This window comes from Cryptotermes secundus, unplaced genomic scaffold (genome assembly GCF_002891405.2).
Source record: "Cryptotermes secundus unplaced genomic scaffold, Csec_1.0 scaffold709, whole genome shotgun sequence".
Taxonomy (NCBI): Eukaryota; Metazoa; Arthropoda; class Insecta; order Blattodea; family Kalotermitidae; genus Cryptotermes; species Cryptotermes secundus.
Genome location: NW_019738358.1, coordinates 31799 through 57980, shown reverse-complemented (window position 1 = coordinate 57980; position 26182 = coordinate 31799). Strand labels below are relative to the sequence as shown.

The window sequence follows — 26182 nt, the reverse complement described above, 5'->3', positions numbered from 1 at the left end:
CATCTACCAGCAAGTAAATTAACTGAAATCCTTCATTGTATAAGATTTGAGATGTTCATGGTGGTAGCTATAAAGATTATGGTTTTCAGAAATGTGATATTGTGTAGTTTGGTAGATAGGTACCAGCATTTTGGAGGAAATAGCCACCTCCATCATCAAGATAGCATCAGACTCTGAAGCATTGGTACCTGTCTACCAAGGTACACAAAATCACATCCCAGACTAATGTGTTACAAGGTTTTGAATCTGGCATGATTTGAACAGAAGTTCTCTTTGCTCCTGCTTCCTAGAGTGGAAAACCAGGTGTCAGATAATGGTCTTTCTGCTATGAATTCATTGAAATTACTTATACTAATATTTGTCTCTTTGTACAGTTATTTGAATCTAATTAATCTTTTAACATTTGCATTTTATGGTACAGGAACTGGCAAAGAGGTTTGCTTTGTCCTTTGGCTTGGATGCAGTAAAAAATCGTGAAGCCATCACAGCACTGCACCGAGAGGGAATCTTGTTTTCAGTGAATCCTCTAGAGAACAGTGAAGATCCCACTGGGCCACCCCCAAATTTGCCATTCCTTGAGATCTTGACAGAATTCACCAATAAACTGCTGAAGCAGGACAAGCGAGTTGTGTATGTATACTTCAAAATCATTCTTCCTTGTAGAGAACTGGATAGCTACTCTACTAATCAAATTCCCTGCCCTTCATGGAGCCCCAGAGGTTCATATTTGAGGCGATGAAGATAGGTACTAATATATCAGAGGAATATGCTCTGTCTTCAGGGTTGAAATGAGGTAACTGGCAGGTTCCTAGACTTCACTTTCTTTTTGGAACAGGTACACCTTTTTTTTTTTGCCAGATCAGTTGCACTTTCTTAGTTGCCTTGGAGTAGTTGTCTCTTTTCAGGGCCTACATTCTCCATTCACTCCTTTCATCCTCACAGGTGCTGATTGGTCATTACCATACTCTGTGACCCATTTCCTTTACCCCATTCCTGTATAACCTGCCAGTTTTCCCACTTCGGTTTGAGTTTTGAGATCAGAAAACTATAATCATCATTCCCATTCATTACTGTGTTTACCACAGCCTATGACATATCCTTTTCACTGCATGTTGGTACCCTTCATGGAAGGCTGGTTGCGCAGTAAATAAGCACAATAATTAAGAACATTTGAGAAGCATTTGGTAGAAACTGCTCGTAGTATTTTCTGGGATCCTGTCTATCCTGCTCAGTGAACTATGCATTAAAATATTAATTAAAATTTGCAGCTTGACTTTCCTGGATCGTCGTATTGCTGCCGGAATGCCATCAAGTCGTGGTGAAGACTGGCAGCCATTACTGATGTACCGTAACAGCTTGGTGCATGGAGAGACTGACCAGCCTCCTGTCACATCAAAGCGAGCTTACAGCCGCAAGAAAAAGGACTATGCAGGTAAACTGTTCTTTGCTGATTTATCAGAATACACAGTTTAATATTAGAAAGAATGGAAAGAAATATTGCATGGAATACACATATTTTTTTATATGATCTTTTGAGATTTTATACGTACCATTATCCATTATCTTCATTTATTAAAGGTGCAGAACTGCTGCAAAGTTAATTTTTCTGTGGTTCTTTTGCACTGGTTGAGAAATTATTTTACTGTGTTATATCAAACATGCATTATATGGAAGAAATTTTAAAATAAAGATTGTAGATCATAGCCTTTTCATTTTTACATGCTGAGAGTAGTGTTGCTTCAGGAATGTCCATATTGCTAAGTGCTACTGCATTAGCTCCAAAGTTGGCACTAACTTCGCCGATAAGTGGCAGTCGCTCAGTCTGCATAGTTTGATTGCTGACTACAGGCCATAGAGTTTGTTTTTTTGTTTGTACTGTATTAGCTTTATATTGAGAATAGTTTCATTGGTCATGCTACTATATTAATGCTGTTATGAGAATGTCCATATGAAGAGTTATTATCAACATTGATGTATGAGCCTCCTTGCTGGCTACTTTTAAAATCCACTCTTTGCTGTCAGATGGTGTTGTGTCTAGTGTGACGTATGGAAGAATTGAAGGATTTGGAATTAAATGCTAGCCATGAAAGTTTAGCCCTATAGAAACTATGAAAAAAAAATTCTGCCTGGTCAGCTGCTTTCTACTTCCGTGATCAGTGTGCATGTGCCTCCTCTTTCCCCTACACCCCAACCTCCATTATCTTTTCCCTGGTCAATGTTCTTTGAACCTGAGGGTACTGTTTGTTGTAATTTCATGGGGGGGGGGCAGGCTTAACCCTAACTTTTTGTTTGGCTGTGGTGTTATGAAAACAGTTCTTGTCTGCTGTTGGCTTCCCATAAGCAGCCCAGTTCACATGCCATCTGCCCTGGTAGGTTGGTTTTGTTCCACAAGGATAGGGAATTTTTTTTCTTTTAGGGACTGCAGCTGACACATGAGCTGCTCTTTAATGTAATTCTTGGTCTTAGTTTATTTTTCACTCAGGTTGTTCATTCATTGCATGTTTGGTTTTATTGTTAACATTATCACCCACTTCTGTGTGGGTAATAAAGTAAAGCTATCCCTGTACCAGGCCGTGAAGACCCATAGGGTTGTGAGACGAGGGTCCCACACTATCTAGACAGTCCACTCAGAGATGGCGGTAAGGTTGTCAGCCTTACGCACCAGTCGCGCTTTACTCTCAGGAAAATTATTTAATTAATTCCTGGTACTCATTTCTGTTAGAGGTTGAGTAAACCCCAGGGCCTAGCGCAGCTGGAAGCATTAGTTCAACTGAAAAAATCCAATGACCTCACCGGGACTTGAACCCACGAACTTCCTGTTTGTATATTTTGTTTGGTCATGTTTGGTAATGCAGCCAAGGAATGAGGGTGACCACTCACATTCATCAAGTGCTGAGCTTAAGAATTCATGGAGCTGTATCTCCATTTTTCCCATAGATATTCATGGCGTGTTGTTTAAGTAAGCTGGGAATGTTACCTTTATCATAAGTTTGTGATGCACTTTTGTTACAGCAGAGGAAGAGGAACAGGGAGAGGAGGCTGAAGAGGCAACCTCTGACCAGGAGTTCAGCACAGGGTAAGGCTCAGCAGATATTTCCTAGGTGCATTTTATCTTAGGGTACAATCATTAACTAGAAAATATGAAGAGTAATATTATTAGCGTGTGTAAGGATGGAAAGTTATAATGAACACATTAATTTTCTCAGAATGCTTCCCACTTCTTGTGGCATAACACTTTCATATGAAGAGTACAAAATAAGCTGTTTCAAACAACTCTCCACCCAGCCCTCTGGAAGAAAACTTCAGGAAGTTTTGTATTCCCCTATTCAAATTGCTCTGCTTTAGTACATAGGTAAATGAGTAAAAAGTAAAGGTATCCCTGTAACAGGCCGTGGAGGCCCGTAGTTTTGTGAGATGTTGAGGTTCCCACATTTTCTAGACACTCGGCTCACAGATGGCAGTGAGGTTGTCAGCCTTACGCGCTGGCCGCCCTTTACCTCCAGGAATATTCTTGGTACTCATTTCTGTTAGAGGCTGAGTCAAGCCCAGCTCCATAGTGCGACTGGAAGGATTAGGTAAATTGAAAAAATGCACCTCATCAGGATTCAATCCCATGACCTGGCTTGTAGCATAGGGCCTCAACCAACTACCCTACCGTATGCCCCCTTCAGTACATAGGTCAGTTTGAATTTAATTAGTTATGCTATGTTAGGTGTGTACTCTGCCTTAGGTTCCCAAATTTTATATTATTTATTCATAATTATAAAACTACCTTAGATAATTATTACGTTTGCTTTTGGAGATGAACTGTTTTTTTTTTTTTTTTTCAAATTTTAATAAGGGTCTGAAACATTAAAAAACTGACTTAGATCAGGTATTATATTGTCATAGCTGTGATGAGCGTGGCAGAAGTATAAATGAAAATCATTTTTTGAGAGAGAACCAAGATGGCAAATTAAATTTATGCTGTGGTATTCAGAAAACTCAAGAGCAAGGTCTTCATACTGGACTACTCATGCACATGCATGTTAATTGAAATTCTATAATATTCACATGAAGAATTTTTTTTTCTTGGGCTCTGGGGAAATATAATTATAACACTTTGCTTTTGTGTTTTATTGCAGTTATTAGTCACACTGTTTTCTGTGCCAGTCACCTGCAAGCCACAGGCTCAGAATAGTTCTTACTACAAAGTCTGACATTCCGCATGAAATTCGACGGTATAATTCAACAGGATGTGCATCAATCATATGAACAACAGTTCAGGAGCTGTGATAATCATTACCCTTGATGGAAACATTACTGATTCCTTTTATTCCAAATTCTTATTGTCATGGTTCCTTTTATTTCAAATTTTTGCTGTTTCCAAACAGAATTTCACCATGGTACCCTTGTTCCAAATTCTGTGCATTGTTTCTGTTATATCAATTCATAATAATGTTGTTCCCTTTGCACCAGATTCTCAGTACTGTTGTTCCTTTTATTCCAAATTCTTATTTCCAAATGAAACTTCACCATGGTTCCCAGTGTTCCAGATTATCAATATTGTTTCTTATGTACCAAATTCTTAATACTGTTCCGTTTGTACCAAACGTTAAATACTGTTCCTTACATGCTAAATTCTCAGTACTGGGTTTCCTTTAGTTTGGATTCTTTTCATTATGAACCCAGTTATTTGAAACTCTTGTTATTTCCAAGGATAACTTCCCCATGGTTCCCTGTGTTTCAAATTATCAGTATTATTGTTTCTGTAGTGCCAAATTCTTAATATTTTTGTTACCTTTGTGCCAAATTCTCAGTACTCTCTTTCCCTTCTTTGAAATTGCAGTTACCAAAAAAAGAATGCACATCCCTCCAAAAATCAGTCTGCACATTTGAAGTTACCATGAACTCCTTGAATGTAAATCCTTAATGTGTAATGGGGATTCCTCCCTGCTTCAGGTGATAAGTTCTTAAATGTGACATGTTGAAGTGGTAAGGGATTACTGTTCACTCTCTGCACTTAGGTCATGCCATTAACAACACATTTATACATTTTCATATCCTACTTTCTGCATATTAATTTCATTACCTCAGTTGTAACAACTGTCAGATTACAATATGTTATATAAGTAATTAATCATGCAGTTTGGGTATGTGTGCTTATGGTGTATTGGTGATTTAGCAGTGATGTGCAGTATAATATCAAAATTGGCGCCTAACTTGAAACAAAAATCAGAACGTCAATATGGCTCCACACTTGCCATTTCAGATTTGATTATTTTTTCTTTATTCTAAATATTTTTGGTTAATTACCATGTGAGAAATGGAAGGGCATCATCCTGATTTTAATGGATTTCCTTATGTACGTGATATGGTCAGTGAATTTTGGCCTGGAATTTTCTTACAATTTAATTCTAATAGTACCATTGAATCATAGCTTTTCTGATAATTTTTTTGAACCCAAAGTCCTCAGGAAGCTGTCAGTTTTGTGAGATGATGGTTTTTTGAACATTAGGACTGTCAGATGGAGATTACATTAATGCAAGAACTTTGTTATATAATCTCCTCTCCCATTTTCATCCTTTTCTTTGCCTTTCCAGTCCTCTTTTTCACACCATGTGCATTGTCTTCTTCACCATTTTTCTTCTTTTGTTTTCCCCGTTCTCCTCATCTTCAATGTCCATATATGCACAGTTGTACATCAGGATCTCAAAGGGCCAAGCCTCTGTGGTTGTGCTTTCCAGTGCAGTTATACTTGAGAATGGACACCAAAGGGCTTATTTAATCTTGGCAGACATGTCATGTATAGAATCTTCTTGTATTGCAAGATTTGAGGGTCTTATGGCAGTGACTGTGAGGGCCACTGTCTTCTGGGATGTGGCTACGTATAGTCTGGTAGACTGTTACCAGCATTTTGGAGAAATATACTACCTGCATCTTCAGAGCAGAAGAGTGAACTTTACCCTTCTGTCCTGAAGGTGCAGATATCAAGTTCCTCTGATTTACTAGACTGCACACTATCACAGTCCTAGAAGGCAGTGATTTTTCATCTCATAATGCTTCCAGCTGTGGTCATAGAGGAAAGGACATACACTGTCCCTCCCTTGAGAGCTATGTTGCAATCAAAAGGAGAGCAATGATCCAGTTCTGTGTTTTCTTATATTTTAACAGCCCCCCCCCCACACACACACAATTGTTAATTATTCTAGCTTCTTTTATCCAATGAACTTTTGATCTGCAATATTTCCCACTCGGTATCTACTGAATTAGTTTCTTTGGCCTTCTCTATCCTCTCGTTCCTCATCTGAAACATTTCATTTCCTGCCTTTAAAATAACATTTTCCTTCTTGTTTTGTTTCACTGTTTCTTTGTATGTGCAGTCCACTCACCTGTCCATTACCATTTCCAGAAGTTCATTTCTTATCATCATCATCATGTCTGTTTCCTTTGAGAGCATAAATGATAAAAATAAGAGAAAGATCATCATCAAGGTCAGACTGGAGAAGACCATTTGACGGAAGATGTACAGAAGAGAAGAGCGAAGAAATGGACACATATACAAAACGAATGCTTGTGAGAAGATGAAGAAGACTAGAGAAGACCTCTTTTAAGATGACCCATGGAAGTGTCAGTGGTTGGCAGTTTTCCTGTTGGCTTGTAGGTTCTCCCTGCGCCGACCATGGGGAGTACTATCTTCTGGGATGTGACGTCACATAGTCCTATGAACACTCACCTTCCACCAGACTATATGGTATCATATGAACTGTGGGAAGATAGATCTTACTGAGACATGTAGTTCATATAGCAGTGGTGTGCAAGTCAGATTTAGCTCTGCCACAAAGAATAGGTCCAAATTGTTATGCTGCTCTTGAAACAGTTGCATGCCGGATTTCTGTTCTTTACGAACATCTCATAGACACTGCAAGGTGGCAGAGAAGATATTTCAGAATATACCTCCAGTTGAAAGTTGCCATAGAAGAAGAGTAGAGATGCTTGGAAATGGCAAGCTTCTTGAGATCAGTATATGTGTTTTGCAAGGAGAGTGCTTTAAGGAAGGTACCTTTTAACATATAATAAATTCTGTCAGGTAAGATGTTGATCTCACACAATATAGTCAGTCCTATTTTGTGTGTGTATGGGTTTCTGGTTGCCATTTATGTAGATCAGTAAGATTTTGCAGATATTTTGTAACACATTTCTGCTCCTTTTGTATGACACAGAACACACTTTTAAAGTAATGTGTTTTATCAGTTTGGTAGTTTTGGAAGCATGAACCATTATTACGCGACTATTATGTTGGAGTCAGTTGTGAAAGGTTGTATTGCAGTTTCTGGACTGGCCCATCATATAGTATTCAGAATGAACATGTTTTTTTTAAACAGGAACAGTTTCCGCCCTCCAGTGAAAGGGTGGAAAGTCAGCACTCAGTGCGGGTGTGTTAAAAAAAGCTAACCTCATCCAAGTTCAGTGATTGAGATTGGTTCTTTCTGGTGGGCCTAGCTGAATAGGTGCCTCCCCATGCTTTCACATGAGGATGGAAACAGTTTCATTTCCCAAAATGTGTTCTTTTTCTTTTAATGCTAGATGATAGGTGAAGTCCAGAAACTGAGTTATCCTGAGTGAGATTTGAGGTACAGCAATGAGAATCAAAATTGAAATGTTTTGGAATGTCACACTATGTACGGTAATTTGGTAGATGATAAGTAGTGTTGTATACAAACCTGCTGATGATTGAGGCAGAAGGTTCCTCTGAACCAGTGGTACTGAGATTTGCAGTCCCCTGAGATGCGCAAAAAGCCCTAGCAAGGCAGCACATCAAATCTTCTGGCTTCATTTGTGCCCTGGTATTTAGGTGGTTATGAAATAAGGAAGTTACAAAAGAGGATTTTTGGCAAGGTGAAAATAATTTGCAGCACTTAACTTACGCATCAGAGTGCGCTCTGGGTGAGTATATATAGCTTGGCATGCAGGTTTCAGTCATGTTTCTTCATGAAAGATTCTTTTTATACTTTGGAATATTTAAGAAGGTACAAAATATGGCTTCTGTTAAACAGAGAGGCCTCTCTACTTGGATAAGGTATTGAACCAGAGATTCATAATTGGGAAGTACCTGTTAAAACTTTTGAACACTCTTTACACTTGAAAGAAAAGAATGATGTGTGAATGATACGAGTATTTAATGCTCTTTATGTTCATGTTATGGACTTAGTATGTTATGATTCTGCCAAGGATGTCAGCCTACAATCAAAATGTGTAATTTGCACCTTCAGAATCATGTTATTCGCTTTATAATATATGATGTGCCCAATCTGGATGTACAGTGTTATTACAAACTGGGTATAGGCTTTTAAAAATAATTTTGAATGTACAAATTCCTTTACATCAGTTATATTCTTATTAAAACTGCAACAAAATAATGTTCTCTAACCTGAAAAATAATTATACTGATATAACTTGTGTAAGACTATAGGCTTGGGTAAAATTTGAAATTGTCATGGCAATGACTGTGAAAATTACTGACTTCTGGAATGTGATGCATTGTCGTATAGATCATTACCGATATTTTGGAGCAATATGCCTCTTCCCCAAAGTAGTTAAAGCAGTAATATTCATCAAAAATTTGCACCACGGCCTGTTCTTCAGAGTGCAATAGTAGGAGAAGGAGGGGGGCCGTTGAACAAACCAGTAAGTGTAAGGAGAATAATATTACATTATTTTCCTATTCTTATTGGTTCACTCAGAATCCCAATCTGGTTCTTGCATCTCTGTATATGTGTGCTAATTTTGAATGTTTTGGATACTCTTTTTACGCTGAAGATGGAGATGTGTTGTGTTCCTCTAAAACACTGGTAATGATTTACCAGATTACACATTGTCAAATCCCAGAAAACAGTAATCTTCATTGACTAGTAGTCTGATTTTAAAAGTCGATACTTCACATGTAATAACTCTGTATAAAACTGAGATTGCAGTTGTGTATGAATTTAGATGCAAGCTCAAAATGCCCCTGAATGTGTGCTGTGTTGGAGCGTGATTTATTATAATTATGTTTGAGATTTGTCTTATTCTACTCCATATAAAACATGTGCACAAACTTCAATTTTTGTTCAGGATTTGGCTACTGTATAAATGATGTTATGGAAGAAACTGATAACATTTCTTTTTCCCTTGCTCTCCTCCCCCCCCCCTAAAAAAAAGAAAATATACTTGACATGTGCTTTATTGCCCAGCTCTGGATTAGTTTTCTGTAAATATGTGAACAGCTTAACATTATTTTAATTCATGATCGTATAGCTCAGCAGAAACAGCATCTTTAGTTGACTACCCCTACATTTGTTAATAAAAGGTATAAATTGCTGAAATATCTGAGGACATTGGAGGGGTAGACTTGTAAGTAAAAGTTATAAATTAATAATTATGACTTTAGTTATGTATGTTATTATGCTGTAATGTCTAAACTGTCTTTTAGGCCCAGCAACCCATGGCATAGGTATTGGGGAGGTTTCCCTTAATCAGCCAAAAACGTGAACCTGACCAGTCGTGTGGAATGCATAGAGCTTTACTTCCATATTCCTTACATGACCTTATGGTTAGGCCATATAGAGAACGTGAATGTGATTGGAACATGCAAAGTTATATATATATACCGGTTGTAAATAAATATGTTACCATGCCCTGTGGCAGATAGATGGGTTCAATGTGATCATATTTCGTTGATACACCCATGTCTGGATACGCTTTCTTGACGCTGTAGGTCCTCTGAAATGTGAAGGAGGATGCCCTTACCTCTGCGGCTTACTGGTCACATTTACCTAACATTTCTCCAAGAGACCTTACCCAAGCTGCTGGAAGCGGTGCATTTGGAAGTCCGTCATGAAATGTGTTTCCAGCATGATGGCACCCCGTCACACTGCTCTAATGTCATCCGTGAGTATTTGGATGAAACTTTTGGCAATGGATGGATTGGACGTGGAGGCCCAAGAACGTGACGCCCTCACTCCACTGACTTGTCTCGAATGGAAGCAGAACATGATCTTGTGGCAAGAATTGCAGTAGCAGCTGGAAACATGTGGGAAGTGTCTGGAATTTTTCAGAGTTCAGCATAACATGGCCAGGTGGTGCAGAACATACAGAGAAGTCAGCGGCCACTATGAGCAACTTTTATAACGTAAAACAATGATAACATCCCTTAAAACTTATACATTCTATCGGAAACTTTTGTGGCCCTTAATGCCAAATGGAAGTGTTTGTGGACATGAGTGTATTAACAAAATATGATCAGATTGAACCCATCTATCTACCACAGAGCATTGTAACATATAGTGGCATATTTGCTCTATGCAGAAACTGTTGAGCCACAGAGGCCTCGGGGCACATGCACAGTGTGAGAGTTGCAGTTTATATCAGCATGTTGCTAAGCGACAGCTGTGAAGTTACATACCCCCACCCATCTCATCGCTACGCAACACTCAGTAAGCACCCCTCCCCTCTAGGTTGTGACATCATGCAACAGTGGTAGCTATCACGTAACTGGTTTCTATGGAGTTTGTTGCTGGGCAGTCATGCAGTAAATACTTTCCAACGATATAGGCTGTCTTCTGTAAGGTCATTGCAGAAGCTAGATAATGAGAGTATTCATCAGTGTTGAGGCAGTTAAGAGTAGTTGAGAGTGGCGGAAGCAAGCAAAGTGGGACCAGGAATACAGAAGGCTGCCTGTGAGGATGTCAAGTGTGATTTAGAAGACTTTATATGTGTAACAGTGCGTGCATGTCCCATGTCGTAACTTTATGACACGTAAAAGAACCTCATATCCCCAAAGGGGATCACTGAGCCAAATTCCAGGACATTTCCCGCCCAACAATAGTCTCTAAAGCCTCTGATAGATGGGGGAAGCATTATAGATACCGCTAAACAAGTGGCCGAACTCGCTTGCTCGGCGGGACTGATGGTACGCACCATTTATCGGTAGGGTATAGAGACTGATAGAATATCATAGAGGGAAGCACAATAGATCAAACTGGTAGCGGTGCATGGGGAAACCCACCCTCTCTAAATAACTAACAGTGCGTGCATCAGTGGATTATGAAGTGTATGTAAATCAGCAATGGCACTGTAATTTGAGTGTAATTAAAAGGGCGCATGTAACAAAGCTGTTAATAAATCCAATCATCTGAACTAGAACTCGTCATTTTGTCATGTGTACCCTCCTACACATGACTATATTTATTTCACCCTGTATACATACATATATACAAATATTGGATAAAAAGTAGTGGCAACACCTCTGTAGTTCTGAAATGTCTTTATTACCTGAGGTAAACACACTTACATTCCTTCAATATAATCACCCCCCATGTGCGTCACCTTCTGCCAAATTTGTGGAAGGCATCATACACCATCAGTGTGTCCACTTCTGTTATGTCCAGCAGTCACCGCCCTACAGCATGAATAATCTCCTCTCTTGTGTTGCAACCTGTCCCTCACAGTAGTTCTTTCATTTTGGCAAAGAGATCACAATCGCACAGACTCATGGGGTGAGTCTGTCGGATCACCAGCGTTGAAGGAGATCCTTGACAATGTCAGCATTGTCATGAAGGATGATGGGGTTCGTTGCCAACAAGTATTGTCACTTTCTCCTGAGTGCTGGATGAAGATGATTACACAGGAAATTGCAGTAGTAGGCAGCATTTACTGTCTGTCGTTGAGGTACAGTGAGGTGCAGTATCACTCCATCAGTGCCGTATGCCACAATGAACATCGCCTTAACATTACTCTGTATAGGGCGCACTTTCTTTGGACAAGAAGAGCTAGGATGCTTCCATTCATTTGATTGTCTCTTCGAGTGCGGTTCATATGAGTGAGCCAAAGTTTCATCCAGAGTGATGATCCTTCCAAGGAAGTCATCACCTTCCCTCTGGTACGGGTCCAACAAGTCCTGCACAATTGCATAACATATTCATTGTTACACCTCGAACATTGTATAGGGTACTCAACGCGCTGCAATTTTGCGGTATCCAAGAATATTGTGCAGAATGTGGTTTTGTGACATACGCCTACCTCGGCAGCTGACTCCCACGCAGCCCATCGACGATCGACATCCAGCAAAGAAGCAAGAAGCTGAATTGCGTGGTTTTCAACATGGGGTCATCCTGAATGACGGCTGTCTTGAATGGCATCCCTCCCTTCACGGAACAATTTCACCCATCATGCCACTGTGTGATATGGCAAAGCAGCATCACCACATGCTTCTCGCAGTCCCTGATAACAGTTTTATGCACTACGACCTCATGCAACTTCAATTTTTATCGAGGAGCATTTTTCTTGCTTCATAAACATGTTAAAGTGCTTGAACTGGGCTTCTGCACTTCAAGACGATGCACAATGCAACTCAATGAAACACAACCAGAGCCACTCACTGCACTACTTCAACTGAACTTCTGCTATCAGCTGCAGACGGCGCTAATCACCTGATGCACATCTTTCATGTTACAGCAGTGTTGCCACTACTTTTCATCCAACCCTTGTATATGTACACATACACAGTATATTCCATGGTAAATTGAGCCCCTTAATATGGGATCCGTAACATCAGAAGCACAATTGATCATAGTTAATATTTACTTTTTTTATTGTTTATGATTTGGAATTGTTCAAATAAGAAACTTATCAGCAGTATTCTGCTAGAGAATTTATTGAGTCTATTACTTGAAGTTTTTAATAAAAGTAGCTGTTACACATTTGGAAAGGTCATTAAATGCAGTACCCTTGTTCCCTGTGCAGATTATTTGAATTAGATTTTATATCTTGAGTTGTAATATGTCTGTTAGAAGTTCAAGAAGATAATTTTACATTTCCCATCTCTAGTTACAGTTTCCACAGATGGCCATTGACCCAATCTTGCACATTATACATCTGTCGAGAGACACTTTGAAATAATGATTTCACTGAATATGCTCACACTACTTAACTATTTTGGACAAAGGTTGACATTGCAGTACTGACAGCATAGATATCTCTTACTGCTATTTATTGGTGCTATCTTCTGGTCCTCTTCTCAGCTACTGTCAGCAATCTGTAGTCTTGCATAATGTATGTACATAGTATGTGTCAATCATAATCCTTATATGAAGGTTAAGTCATACTTTTTTAGTTTTCTCAAAAAATGTTTCATTGTACATCACATTGTTACATGGCAAAAGATATAAAAAGAAACTGCCAACATTTTATGGAACCCAAACAAACATTACCACGTTCACAAGAGCTCACCACTGGTCACCATCCTGAGCCAGACTGTTCAGTTCACATACTCCACCTAGTTTTTAAAATCCATTTTAATAATATCATGGCTCATAACTTGAGCTGAAAGACTGTCAAATATTTTTAATTAGAGTGATATACAGCTTCTTCATTGTGTGTAATACACCATTTAGATAAGTGACAGCTTAGGCAGCTAGGCACTATGATGTCAGCACAGAGCCTTGGGTATAATCCTTGTTAACTTTTGTATGGGATTCATGGCATATGATACAGCATTGGAGCAGGTTTTCCCTGAGTTTCTGCAGTTTCCCCTCTATTAATCAACATTCCCCCACTGCTCCATACTCATTTGCCAGTGCCCCCTGAGGTGTACAATAGCCCTGACCAGGCAGCACATTATCAGATCCTCAGTCTTTAAGTTCAGGGCTTTATTTCTGAATCACCACTTGTCTGACTGTACAATGAGGAAGTTAAGTTTAAGAACATTTAGGTAAACTGACAAGTCTTGCAGAAATAAATGTGATTATTTGAGCAATGGCATGCTTAAAGTTAACAGATAAAAATATGGCGGTCATTGGTGAATATTTTTATGCAGCCAGATTTTGGTAGTACTGTATAATCTGTCACTTATTTCCATGTTCTGAATCCTTGTTAAAAGATCCCCTCCCCCATATTTCTGGGTATTCTGTGCTATGTCTCTACTTGTCAGCAGTTGGTAAGTTTTGCTGTTTTGATAACTTTAATCACTTTGTAAACATCATGTATTAGTAAATTGCCGTAACTGAGGTTGAATAATAAGCCAGTGATACATGAGAGCCATTTAAGATTATTTTTACAGATTGTCCCAGCCTTGTAGACCTATATTGAAACATGGATAGTACCAAATTTAAAAATATGATTTGTTCTTATTAATCTGTTTCCTGCAGTTCTGATTATTTTCCAAATGTTAGGGTTGTGCGCATACATTAAGAATTTTGACCTTGCAAAGAAATTGCTCCCTGCAGAATGCAGGTTTTATGACTACCACAATAATGGTGCTATTGGACTATTGATCTTGTTGACAGTATTTTAGGACTATTCACCTTCAGGTTGTAGATCACCAGGCATTTATGATTTAATATGGTGATCTGGCAGGTGCAAACACTAAGCCATCATTTCTTCTTTGCTGTTGTGTATCACTGGGACAGATGCCTCAGTCACCTTGACAATTGTGTAGAGACAGGGTTTGTCCATATTTCTGTAGGGCATCTTTGTTGATAGAGTAAATACGAGTGTAACACGTCCCTGGGTGTGACATATTGAACATGCCTTGTAGACTCTACACCATGATATTAATTAGTTCAATGATAATTTTCATCTAAACTGTGTCTAAAACATATGTGAGGGTGCATCCTTATGAAATAGGAATGTAGATTGTTAAGCTATCATTAGATACTATTTTGACGTGGAGTAGGAATGAAAACTACAATACTAGACATCTTGTTCAACAAACAAATATACTTCCATAAGTTTCCCTATTGATGGTTTGATGTAACCTGAAAGAGAAAGTTTATTATGTAATGCTATTAGTTTAAAAGAGAGACAGTTACTACTTTTTTGTTTAGATATGTGAGTGCACCTGACTTTGAATAGAATATTTTATTGATTTTATGGTGAAAAATATATTCACTATATTAATTTGCTTTGGCTTGTTGCTAGGAGAAAACGCCCTTCCAGCAGGCATGAAAAAACGTCATCGCACAAAGAAAGGTGAGGTTTCCTTCCAGTACTTCAAATACAGTGAAATCTGTGAGGTCCACTACCTTAAGTTGGTCAGCTGGAAATGGTGAAATCTTATTAATGTATACATGGCAGACCCTCTTTAACTTGGCCACAAATCTACATCTTGCATGTGTATCTTGTCCACCTTGGATTTCATGCTTTTGGATCTATACATATTTTAACCTTTATATGATGGTAAAATGGTGAAGTTGTCCCTGTGCTTAACTAATTAAGCCCTACACCACAAAGGCTTATGGGCGAATGGTTGTATAGATCCACATTTTCCTTGGCATTGGCAATAGCTGGAGATGAGTGGTCAGCTTCATGCCCTGGCAGCTTCACCCCTGGTGAAAGAGTCCCGAATACCCTTTGGATAGGAGGCTTGGTGGGCACCAGAGCCGGTCTGGACAACATGGAGAAGAGAAAATTCTTGACCCTATCAGGACTCGAAGTCCGATCCCTTGTTCGTCCAGCCCGTAGCCAGTTGCTATACCGACTGCACTATCCCAGCTTTTATATGATGGTTACACACAAAAATTAACTTTTTTGTATCAGTCTGCCCAAAGATAAGCTTTCTACCCATGTATTCCTTGTGTGTGTGAAAGTTAATCTATAAATAAAAGTAACACTTCCATGCTCACTTAACTCTTTTTTTTATGCTGGTTATTTAACTACTCTTTCAGTATTGAGACTATAGTATGCCTATTGATGAGAGGATGATTAATTAATGTGGAGCAGTTGGTGGAATGAGAATTGGCAGGGGAAACTGAAATACTTGGAGTAAATATGCCTCAGTGCAACTGTCTATCACAAATTCCACATGACCTGACCTGGGATCAAACTCAGGCCACCGCAGTGGGAAGCCACTTACCAACTGTATGAGCTGTGGCATGTTATATACACACACATATGCGTGCGTGCCCCCCCCCCACACACACACACAGGATGTCACAGGAAGAAAGCTCAATATTCTGGAAGGTCATAGTATTGGTCATTCTAAGAAAAAATGTATATGTACATGTATCTTATCCTAAACAATTTCCAAGATAGAGCTATTTCACTGTACACTGTGCAGACGAGCAACACGCCATGTCCTCACACGAGTTGCAAAATGCATTGATGGTGCCAGTTGAATTTTCAAAAATGTATTATGCTAGGTAAACTGTACCAGTTTTGCCACTTGAACAGTAAATATCTCTTTCTTATCAGCAATTTTGGAACTACAGTGAAATAGCTGTCTTGGAATAGGACACACATACATTTATGCTTTCTTGCTTAGAATGACTGATACCATGACCTCCCAGAATTAACAAATACAGTAGTTCTGCATGCAGTCCTACAGACACAAAAATAAGAAATTTTAACACTATTTTTGGTAAGTTAGCCACTTTCTTCATTTGGCCAGTTTTAGTGGATGTACTGGTGGGCAACAGAAACAGGTTTCACTGTTTTGTCTACCCTTCGACCACATCTGACATATAGCATAGATGAAAGGCATAAATTCTATTTTTTGTTTAGATACATGAAGGCTCCAGATGTATAATATAAGCTTTGTCTGTCCTTCGTGATAAGCAATACATTTACAGTTCTGTTCTGTTTCTAGGACAAAAAGCACAAAGCAGTCTTTGCAGAATAGTTCGAATAAGAAGAGAATGCCATATCCGTGCAAACGAAGGTGAGACTTCAAATTTGGGATTCTCACACCAGTGGATATTAAAATCATGTTCTCCTGGGATGTGATGTGGTGTAATTTGGTAGATAGGTACCAACATTTTAGAGGAACCTGCTGCCTCCATCTTCAGGGTAGGGAAGCATCAGTTTCTCCTGAAACATCTGTGCCTATCTACCCATCTATAGCATCTAATTAAATGCAGGCAATGTTTTGTAAACTGGAAGGATTATTTTAATCTATGTCATCTTTCATTGTTACTCATAATCCTTTAACTATTAATCTTGTATGCTAACTACTACAGTCCTGTCATGATTTAAAAATCACTTGCCATGTGTCTGGGTAATGTAGCAAGCCACAGTGTGGGCAGAAGAATGTAGCACTGTTGTTAGTTCAACATTGAACTGTATAGTTGCAAGCTTGCACCAGTTGAGAGTACAGTTTGTCTAACAGGTGATCTACTCATAGTGCAGCAACTGGCAATATATCTGCTAAAGATGTGATAGTCAGCCCATGCCGTTTTGAAGCAGAGAGCACTAAGTCCTGATAAAAGGGATCATAGAATTACTATGGGACTGATATATAATGATTAAAATTTAGAGGGTTCAGTGTTCTAAATTTTGACCACTAATTGCAAAAATAGCAATAAAAATACTGGTGCCATGATCTGAATACAGTCCTTTCAAGGACACTTTTTCTCTTACTCATGTTGATTCACTCAGAACCTCAGCCCCAGTCTTGCCTCTTCCAGTATCTGTGCTACAGTTTCCATGACTGGCTTACACTTCAAGCCTGAAGATGGAGACAGTAAGTTCAATTGGAAAGTTGATAAGGATCTATTAGATTACACACCATCATTTGCCAGAAGCCTGTAATCTTCATTTGTAATCCATGTTTTCAGTATTTGCAACTCTCTGGGCTTTGTTCTGGAGATGGTTTTATTGATGTGTGACAGTGGGTGGGGGCATGCATATATTCGCCTGTGTATATATATAGAGAGAGAGAGAGAGAATGGTTACCCAGAACGTGGAGGCAGTAAGTTCCCTTGAAATTTTGGGAAACTTCTACTGGTCCACATTGTGTCATCACATCTCAGAAGTTGGTAATTTCATGATCACCTCCATGAGAACCTCAACTCTCTCATGGTTACAGATGCTTGTTTCTTTCTTCGTGATGTCATATTCCACCCTGTCCATATATTATATTAAATTCTGGATACTTTGGACCACAGACTTTCTGACCTTTGCCCACCATCTCATATTCTGAAAGAACACAACTTTTAGGAAATTGGATTATCCAGTAATTAAGATTATCTTTTTTTAACTGACCTCACTCAGTAGGTACCCCCCACTTTTTTACTTGACGATAGAAACAAGTCCAGAAATTCAACACATGTGTCTCTTACCATTCAGAACCCTTCAGAAAATTTTTGCTGTTTTCATTGTAAAGGTTTTGACACAATTATATTGTTCTTTGCAGCAAGCTGGATGTTCGGGTGGTGAAAAAAGGGAAAGTTCTGCGAGGTGGAAGGAAAGAATCTGAACACTCACTGCCATTGTCCTCAGACCCATCAATTCAGGAAGACACATCTTTGTCACAACTTACTGCGAGCTTTTCTTTTTTATCATCTGATATTGGCAGCAGAAACATTGGACGGCAGCACAGTTTCCTGACTAGCACCCGACTGTTCGACAGCAGTGACCAGCAATCGATTATCACAAACAAATCTGCATTGAACAGCTTCTACAGTGGTTTGGTGAGTCTGCAAACTTATATGCATGCCAATTTTCTGCCCACTGTATGTGCTATCTTAATACAAGAAAACTTATTAACATTTATTCTGAAAATTACTGTCTTCTGGTATATGATGCCATACATACATTTGTTTGTAGTGTATTTAATGATGCTATCAGTAGTGTAGAATGTATAATTTCAAATGATTGGGTGACAGTTAATACCAGACTTGAAAAGGTATGGAAAGAAGCGGTTGTGTCCTAATTTGAGGTGCCATCCCAGAATTTGTCTGAAGTGATTAATGGAAACTAGAAATACCTGAGTCACAACATCTGTCCTGATTGAGACATTAATAAGGCACCTCCTGAATACAAGTCAGAAGCATTACCACTTGAGCTATCTTGCTCAGTAATTGTAGAAAGGTTCTGGCATTTAGAGGACCCTGTACATCCTTACTACATGATGTTGCTTCCCAGAAGACAGGATTCTACATATTCACTACCAAGAGAATCTCACATCTTACATTTACCCCATAAAGGCCAATCATCAGAAAACATTACACTTAAATCCTTACTTACTAACATGGCGGTAGTAAAATCTGAAAGTGCAACACTTCCAGTACCTATCTTCACTACTGGACAGGATTCTGATCCAGGTTACATCACTGTCACACAGAGACTAGTGTTCCCGAGTGGATAATGTTCAGTCCAGTGTGACATACAAGTTTACAACACTTCAGTCCTTGTTCACCTTACATGATTTGATTCAAAAGAATCATGCACAGAGGCACACCACTACGATAAGGAAACACTGTCACATAAGATATTTTAACAATATGCACTTAAGCTATGAATAATGCTCACTACATAAATTTTGTTATTATCACGGTTGGTTTTGATGTTTGTCTTAGGCACTCACAATGGCGCTTCTTGAAGTGTAGATTTACTTATGTTTCTTTTAAGTGTATTTCCTGGTTATTCTGACTGGGGTTTTCCACTGCACGCAGTATGATGTTCACTTTTCCATACAGTAACCTCCCAATGCATTTAAAATTGTATTAAAATTTTCATGTAAAAAATTAGTTGTTATGTTAAAATATCGTGAGTCAACATTGGGTCATGTTGTTTTCCTCCTAATGGTGGGAGATGTCATTTATTTCTCTTGATTTTATGTTCTTATTATTAGTAGTGTAGTTTATGTGCGTGCTGTCATTTGTACGGACGTGTGTGACAGACCAGAATGAGACAAATCAAATTACTAGTGTTCCCAGTGATGGTCTTCACTTCACTACTGGGTAACATCTTCCAATAGTGGATGTTCCTCTGTTCCTGGGCTCATATCCTTGCAGACTGGCAGCATCTTACACCAACCTCTTCTACCTACTCTTCTAACTTCTGCCAACTCTCTCTCATAATGGCAGCTATTCCTCATATTATAGTCCTGGCACAATCTGCACAGAAAACAGCTCTTCCTATAATTCCTCTATCGTTGTGTTGCCTCATCGCCATGGCAACCAGTTGTCACGTGATATTTCCTGGGTCATTGCCTAGTAACAAGCATATTCACAGAGCCATTCTCTAGTAGCGGCTCTTTCTGTTGATTTCACAGTTCTGGCTATCAGCAGACATGCCACAGTGTTATCCCAGCACTTCTCAGTCTGTTTGTGGTTTTTTGTTTGGGTTACTTTTCAACCCTGAAGTTGAGGTGACATGTTCTTCTGAAACATCAGGCTGTCTCCAGGCTACTCAGTGTTACATTCCAAAACACTCTTCATACTCATTGTCATGATAACTCAAATCAAACTTGTAATTTATTTTCTTTCGTCAGAGTTAGCAACACATTTCGCATCCGTACAGAAGGAATGACAAAATGATTCTATTTGTCTTCATTATTTTTAAAAGGAAACAAGATCTTGGATCATTTCTTTAAACATCTTAATGTTGTTTGACAAATTGGTTTTTATCCAAAACAGTCTGGTAACTACACTGCAACAGTTGATGGCATTTTGATGAGGCATTTATTGTCCCCCCACCCTTGTGGCTTGTTCCACAGTATGTGGATTTTTAGCTCAGCGCAGGGCACACAAATCAGATTAAGCCCGGTGAAGCTGAATGGAGCCTAACTCACTAAGACACTCAACTTCACTCATTTTGAACCAACTCATGCAGTTTGATAGAGATGTTTGGGAATTGTATACAAAAATTAGTCTATCTTTGCAGCCTTTTAGTGGATCACAATCTGTATGAATCTACTGGACTCTGTTCACTTAGTGTGTCCATGACCTTCCTGTACAATGCTCATTTTTACTTACTCTTCTTCTTTTTCCTCTGATGTTTCCATTTGTGTGTGCCACAGCAACTGAGCTACATCTATTTCCCTTTTTCAACATCTCCTTCTCCTCCTTAAATTCCTCCCATGTTCCTTCTGTGTGATGTCTTTCATAATCTCTTGCTCCCATCTCGGTTTAGTCTTCCTTTTGGTGTTTTTCTTATACTTTTATGCCCAAAATCTTCTTTGGGATTCCATTTTCCTCCATGGAATACTCCACTTTTGTTCAATGCATATTTTTTTCTCTTTATTTCAGGGACCAGCATAAGTACAAATGATGTACTTTTCCTCTGAGAAAATTCTGTCTGGGAGATGTTCATTTGTTTCAAGTAGAATTCAGCAAGTTCAATTTTGAGTGTATATTGTTAGTAGCAGATTGTGCCAAATTGTTTATTCATGATCACATGTTTTTAAGGCAGTATTATACATAAAAAGAAAGTGTAAATTACATGTAATAGTAATAAGAAAAAGATAGCATATTTATTTATTTATGATAAAGTTCCAAATTATCTATTATAGTTGGCATTGTCACATTTGTCACTCAGACGCAAAAGTTACAATTTTTTTCAAAGCTGTACATTTCACTACAGATTCAAGTAACTTGCAAGTTATGATAAATAATATTTTCACATAGTTCAAGATGTTCTGACATGCTTGAATGTGGAATGGAGTGTACCAGAAGTCTAAGCAATGAAGAATTCATATTGGCATGGTTCATTTTAGAGTAAGAAATACAAATAGGACCTTGAATGTGTGTTCATAACATTTCTCTATACAAATTTTATCTGTGAAGTTAAGAGTTTGCCACAGTGGTTTTTTATAAATTCAAGGTAATTTTCCCAGTTCACACATTCCTTTTTAACTTAATTCTCCATTATATAATTCTCATGTATTTTGATATAGTCTCTCTGTACTGTTAACCAGGATGTATTAAATAGATTGTTATACTGCTTTGGTTGTTGTACCTTAAAAATTAGTTTAATTTGGTTCTATAAGTATGCTTGTGTAAGACATGGAGGAATTTGGAACAACAGACTCATGTCACAGTTCCCTGCAGAAGTCAAGTGTAAATTATATATATATATATATACAGATCTTCACATAAATAGTATAGCACAAGAAAAAATGGGGAACTAAGGCCAATAACAGTTCCGTTATTATGTAACATTGAAATGACATTTTGATTTGTAAGTTTGTATGTTCTGCCAATGCGCGTAATTCTGTCATTTGCCGATAGCCAGCATTAGTTGCATACATGGCAACTTCAGGTGATGAGACGGCTTTCTGTGTGTGTTTTTTTTTATTGCTAGTGGCGTGGGGCTAAGTCCCTTGTACTGCGGCCTCTTCTGTCCTGTTGTACCGGCCCCAGATGATAGGTGAGGGTGATTGTGGAGCAATTGGTGGAATGAATATTGGCAGGGGAAACCGAAGTACTTGGAGAAAACCTGCCCCAGCGCCACTTTGTCCACCACAAATCCCACTTGACCAGACCTGGGATCGAACCCAGGAAGCCAGTGACTAACCGCAGTATTCATGTATTTATTCACCCTAGTTGAGACCATATCCTTAAATAAAACTGCATAAATGATATCTTGAGAGAAATAATGGTATACACAGAAGGGACACAAACGCAAAACATTAGTTTTCTTGAAAGAAGCCTTACCAATCAGATGTTATTGCTGTATGATATTCAGCAATCGGCAATGGCCTACCAAGTACCAATCAGTTTCAATTGCAAGGTAATATAGTCAAGGTCAGATGTATATGAGAAAATATGTGCAATGCAAGTGCACTAATGGATTCCTTTTTGGGGGGCCTCATATTTGTTATATTCCCAAAGTTTGTGCATTGGCAGAGCCCTGAATGCTTTAATCTGTGCATAGAAAATATGTGCTTGGCCTAATTAAAATAATAAATAGACTGAAGTACAATGTCTTTGTTTAATATAATATACTCTCAAAGAGACATAACAGTTTTGGTGTGTACATGAAATTAAGTAGAATGCCCAAGAATATAAAAGTGAAGGGATATGTATGTACAGAAATGGTGGATGAACTGTTATGTCAGGCTACAGGCTGGGCAGATTGAATTTAAATTTTGGTAGGAGTTTTAGAATTTTCCTTTACCATCATATTCAGGAAGGCTCTAAGGTCCACCAAGCAGGGACTAGGTTGGGAATATTGATTTTCTCAAAGGGAGAAGATAGATGAAAAGTGTTGCAGACTCCTTGATTCCACCTTGTGCCAGCCAAATCCCTTCATGATGTATTGGTAAGTGCAGTCATGAGGACTAAACTTTGTCAAAAATGTCTTTGAGGATATGTCATACATTGAGTAAATAACCTTATAGAAGGAAAATGGTTTGTGTTCAATGGTTGTTTTTGTTACCATTATATACTGAAAATACATTATAGCATTTTTCTAGTGGAGTGGCAGTTAATGACCACTTGGCATCGTAGCTCAGAAATGTTTCAGAGTGACTGTGAAGATAGGCATCAGGGATGTCATCATGTGGTGTGGTAGGTATTTACAAATGCTTCTGTGGAAGCTGCTGCTTTGCCCTTCATGGTATTATAGTAAATGCTACAGGACTTNAACCGATGTCCAGTGATTGAGGCTAGCTCTTTCTAACGGACCCAACAGAATAGGTGTTTTCCTTCACCTGAGGACGGAAACAGATCCAGTTTCCGAAACGTCGTGTTTTTATTAGTTATCTTAAAAACCAGGACGATGGATAAAGTCCGAAAACCCAATATATCAGTGTGTTATACACCATCGTCAGAATCCTATAGTAACTACATTAATAATACTGATATGTGCTTTTTCAGAGGTTTAAAAATTTAAACATTTTAAAAGTGAGACATCACACGGGATGAAAGATGGGATGGATGAAATTATTGGGGATCATCAGTGTGGTATTTGACGTAACAGATCAACTACAGATCAGATTTTTTGCATTCTTCAGATATTGGAGAAAAAATGGTGGTACAGTGAGACAGTACATCAGCTATTTGTAGACTTCAAGAAAGCTTATGAATCAGTTAAGAGGGAAGTATTGTACAATGTTATGATACAGTTTGGGATACCCATGAAACTAGTTAAACTGATTAAAATGTGTTTAAACGAAACTTATATTAAAGTCCATATAGGCAAACATTTTTCCAATCAATTTCCTATCCAGAATGGTCTTAAGGCAGGGAGATATTTTATCGCCACTCCCTTTCAACTTTGCTTTAGAATATGTCAGGGAGGTCCAGGGAAACCAGGTGGGACTGAAATTAAACAGGACACATCAGCTGTTGGTCTATGCCGATGATGTGAATCTAATGGGTGATAATATAGATACCATAAAAACACAAACTTTAATTGATGCAAGTAAGGAAGTTGGTCCAGAAGTAAACACAGAGAATACTATGTATATGTTGCTGTCTCATCACCTAAATGCAGGGCAAAATCATGATATAAAGACAGGAAACAGATGTGTTGAAAATGTGGCACAGTTCAGATATTTGGGAACGACTATAACAAATCAAAACCTGATTCAGGAGGAAATTAAGAGGAGATTGAACTCGGGTAATGCTTGCTACCATTCAGTCCAGAACCTTTTGTCTTCTCGTCTGCTGTCCAAAAACATAAAAATTTGAATATACAAAACTATAATTTTGCCTGTGGTTCTGTATGGGTGTGAAACTTGGTCTCTGACATTAAGGGAGGAACATAGATTGAGGGTGTTTGAGAACAGGGTGTTGAGGAGAATATTTTGACCGAAGAGGGATGAAGTGACCAGAGGTTGGAGAAGACTGCATAATGAGGATTTTCATAACTTGTACTCTTCTCCAAGTATAATCAGAATGATCAAGTCAAGGAGGATGAGGTGGGAAGGGCATGTAGCACGAATTGGGGAGATGAATGCATATATGCTGTTGGGGGGAAAGCCAGAAGGAAAAAGACCACCGGGAAGACCAGGGCATAGGTGGGTGAACAATATTAAAATGGATCTTAGAGAGATAGAATGGAGTAGTATGAATTGGATTGATCTGGCTCAGGATAGGGACCGGTGGAGGGCTATTGTGAACACGGTAATGAACGTTTGTGTTCCATAAAATGCTGGGAAGTTCTTGAGTGGCTGCACGATTGGTGGCTTCTCAAGAAGGGCTCAGTTCCATAAGTATGAATGAAGGAATGAATGAATGTACAAGGGTTGGGCCCTCTTGGCCCTTGCATCGCGACCACAGTGATCTGTTGTGCTTTGTACCATAAGTATGGAAGACATCACATGGGAAGTAATGGTTCATCAAAATTGAGAGTCGTCATGTGTGTTTTGCGACAAATTCCTGCACAACATTTGTTTAAAATTTACCTCCGGAAGAAATCGATTTATAATAAAAATATTGATATAGTTAGTAATTTGGGCATGACAAATAGTGACATCTTGTGGCCATTCGAATTTTCAAGTTTCCTGTGTAAACGTTAAGTTTTGCATGTTCAATGTGTTCAATGTGCTGCCATCTACGAAACAATTCGCGTCATGTTTGAGCACGTGTGGGTTTGAGAGTTGGAAATTCGCAAGGAGTTTTTGAAGGTTATAGTTTAGCAATGAATATATTTCGAATTCTTGGGGATTTATGCCATCTCTCGGCTATCGTGATTCTGTTATTGAATATATGGAAGAGACAGTCATGTGCAGGTAATATTTCGATGTTTATGCAGCACATTAGCTAATTTATAACGGTGCCTTATGACTGTTGTTTTTTTTTGTCCCCCCTGTTGTGTGCCTTACATCACACCTCGTATTATCTGATGAGGGTGTTTAGTAGCTGAATAAAAATGTGATTAAAATAAAGATACCTTTTTTGTGTGTTGTGTGTGTGTGATACGCCATTGCAATTTAAAATTTCTGTGGAGATTTTAAAATTAATGGCTAATGACACTGAACTGTTTTTTGAGTATTTCACAAAATTACACAGTTGATTTTTGTAGACCCAGTTGAATGTGATATGAGGTTATGTTTATCATGTGTGTCTCCTGATTGTGTGTGTCAAACATGTTCACAGGTATATCAGGAAAGTCGCAAATACTGTTTGCAGTAGTTTATACAGCACGCTACCTGGATCTCTTCACATCATTTGTCTCAGAATACAATACAGTTATGAAAGTCATATTCATTGGTGTGTCATATGCTACCGTTTCTTCGATTTACTTCAAATTCAAGACAACGTACGATCAGAATCATGACACATTTTGGTAAGGAAGAATGAGATTATATTGCAAAAGTTATTGTGAATTTTCTGTTAACCCTTTAAAGTATCTTATTGTTCAACAACTATTTTGCTGAGCAGTGTTCATTGAGGGGGTTTTGTAATGGAGCTGTAATGTGTTTATTGTATTTTAAGAACTGAATTTTTAAATATTGTTGAAATGACATGCAGAAATAAAAGCAATTGTCTTCTAT

At 38.5% G+C, this 26182-nt stretch overlaps 2 protein-coding genes across 9 annotated transcripts in view; both read left to right on the top strand.

Moving 5' to 3' along the window:
• The window catches only part of LOC111870867 (cohesin subunit SA-1), a 56851-nt gene extending 35170 nt beyond the window's left edge, over positions 1 to 21681 (top strand). For 5 of the 8 annotated variants that reach the window (XM_023863467.2, XM_023863462.2, XM_023863463.2 and 2 more), the window contains exons 19-25: positions 422 to 630; positions 1269 to 1432; positions 3013 to 3076; positions 14938 to 14988; positions 16604 to 16675; positions 18149 to 18425; positions 20988 to 21681. In XM_023863467.2, the coding sequence (XP_023719235.1) occupies positions 422 to 630; positions 1269 to 1432; positions 3013 to 3076; positions 14938 to 14988; positions 16604 to 16675; positions 18149 to 18425; positions 20988 to 20999 (849 nt within the window). In that variant the 3' untranslated portion in view covers positions 21000 to 21681. Of the gene's footprint in view, positions 1 to 421; positions 631 to 1268; positions 1433 to 3012; positions 3077 to 4124; positions 5966 to 14937; positions 14989 to 16603; positions 16676 to 18148; positions 18426 to 20987 lie in introns of those variants that run through there. The other 3 variants (XM_023863466.2, XM_023863469.2, XM_023863468.2) reach the window with 3 other exon arrangements.
• A 3569-nt stretch (positions 21682 to 25250) lies between these two features.
• The window catches only part of LOC111870891 (ER lumen protein-retaining receptor 2), a 7423-nt gene continuing 6491 nt past the window's right edge, over positions 25251 to 26182 (top strand). The window contains exons 1-2 of the mRNA XM_023863513.1: positions 25251 to 25417; positions 25785 to 25974. Coding sequence (XP_023719281.1) covers positions 25327 to 25417; positions 25785 to 25974 — 281 coding nt within the window. The 5' untranslated portion in view covers positions 25251 to 25326. The remainder of the gene's footprint in view (positions 25418 to 25784; positions 25975 to 26182) is intronic.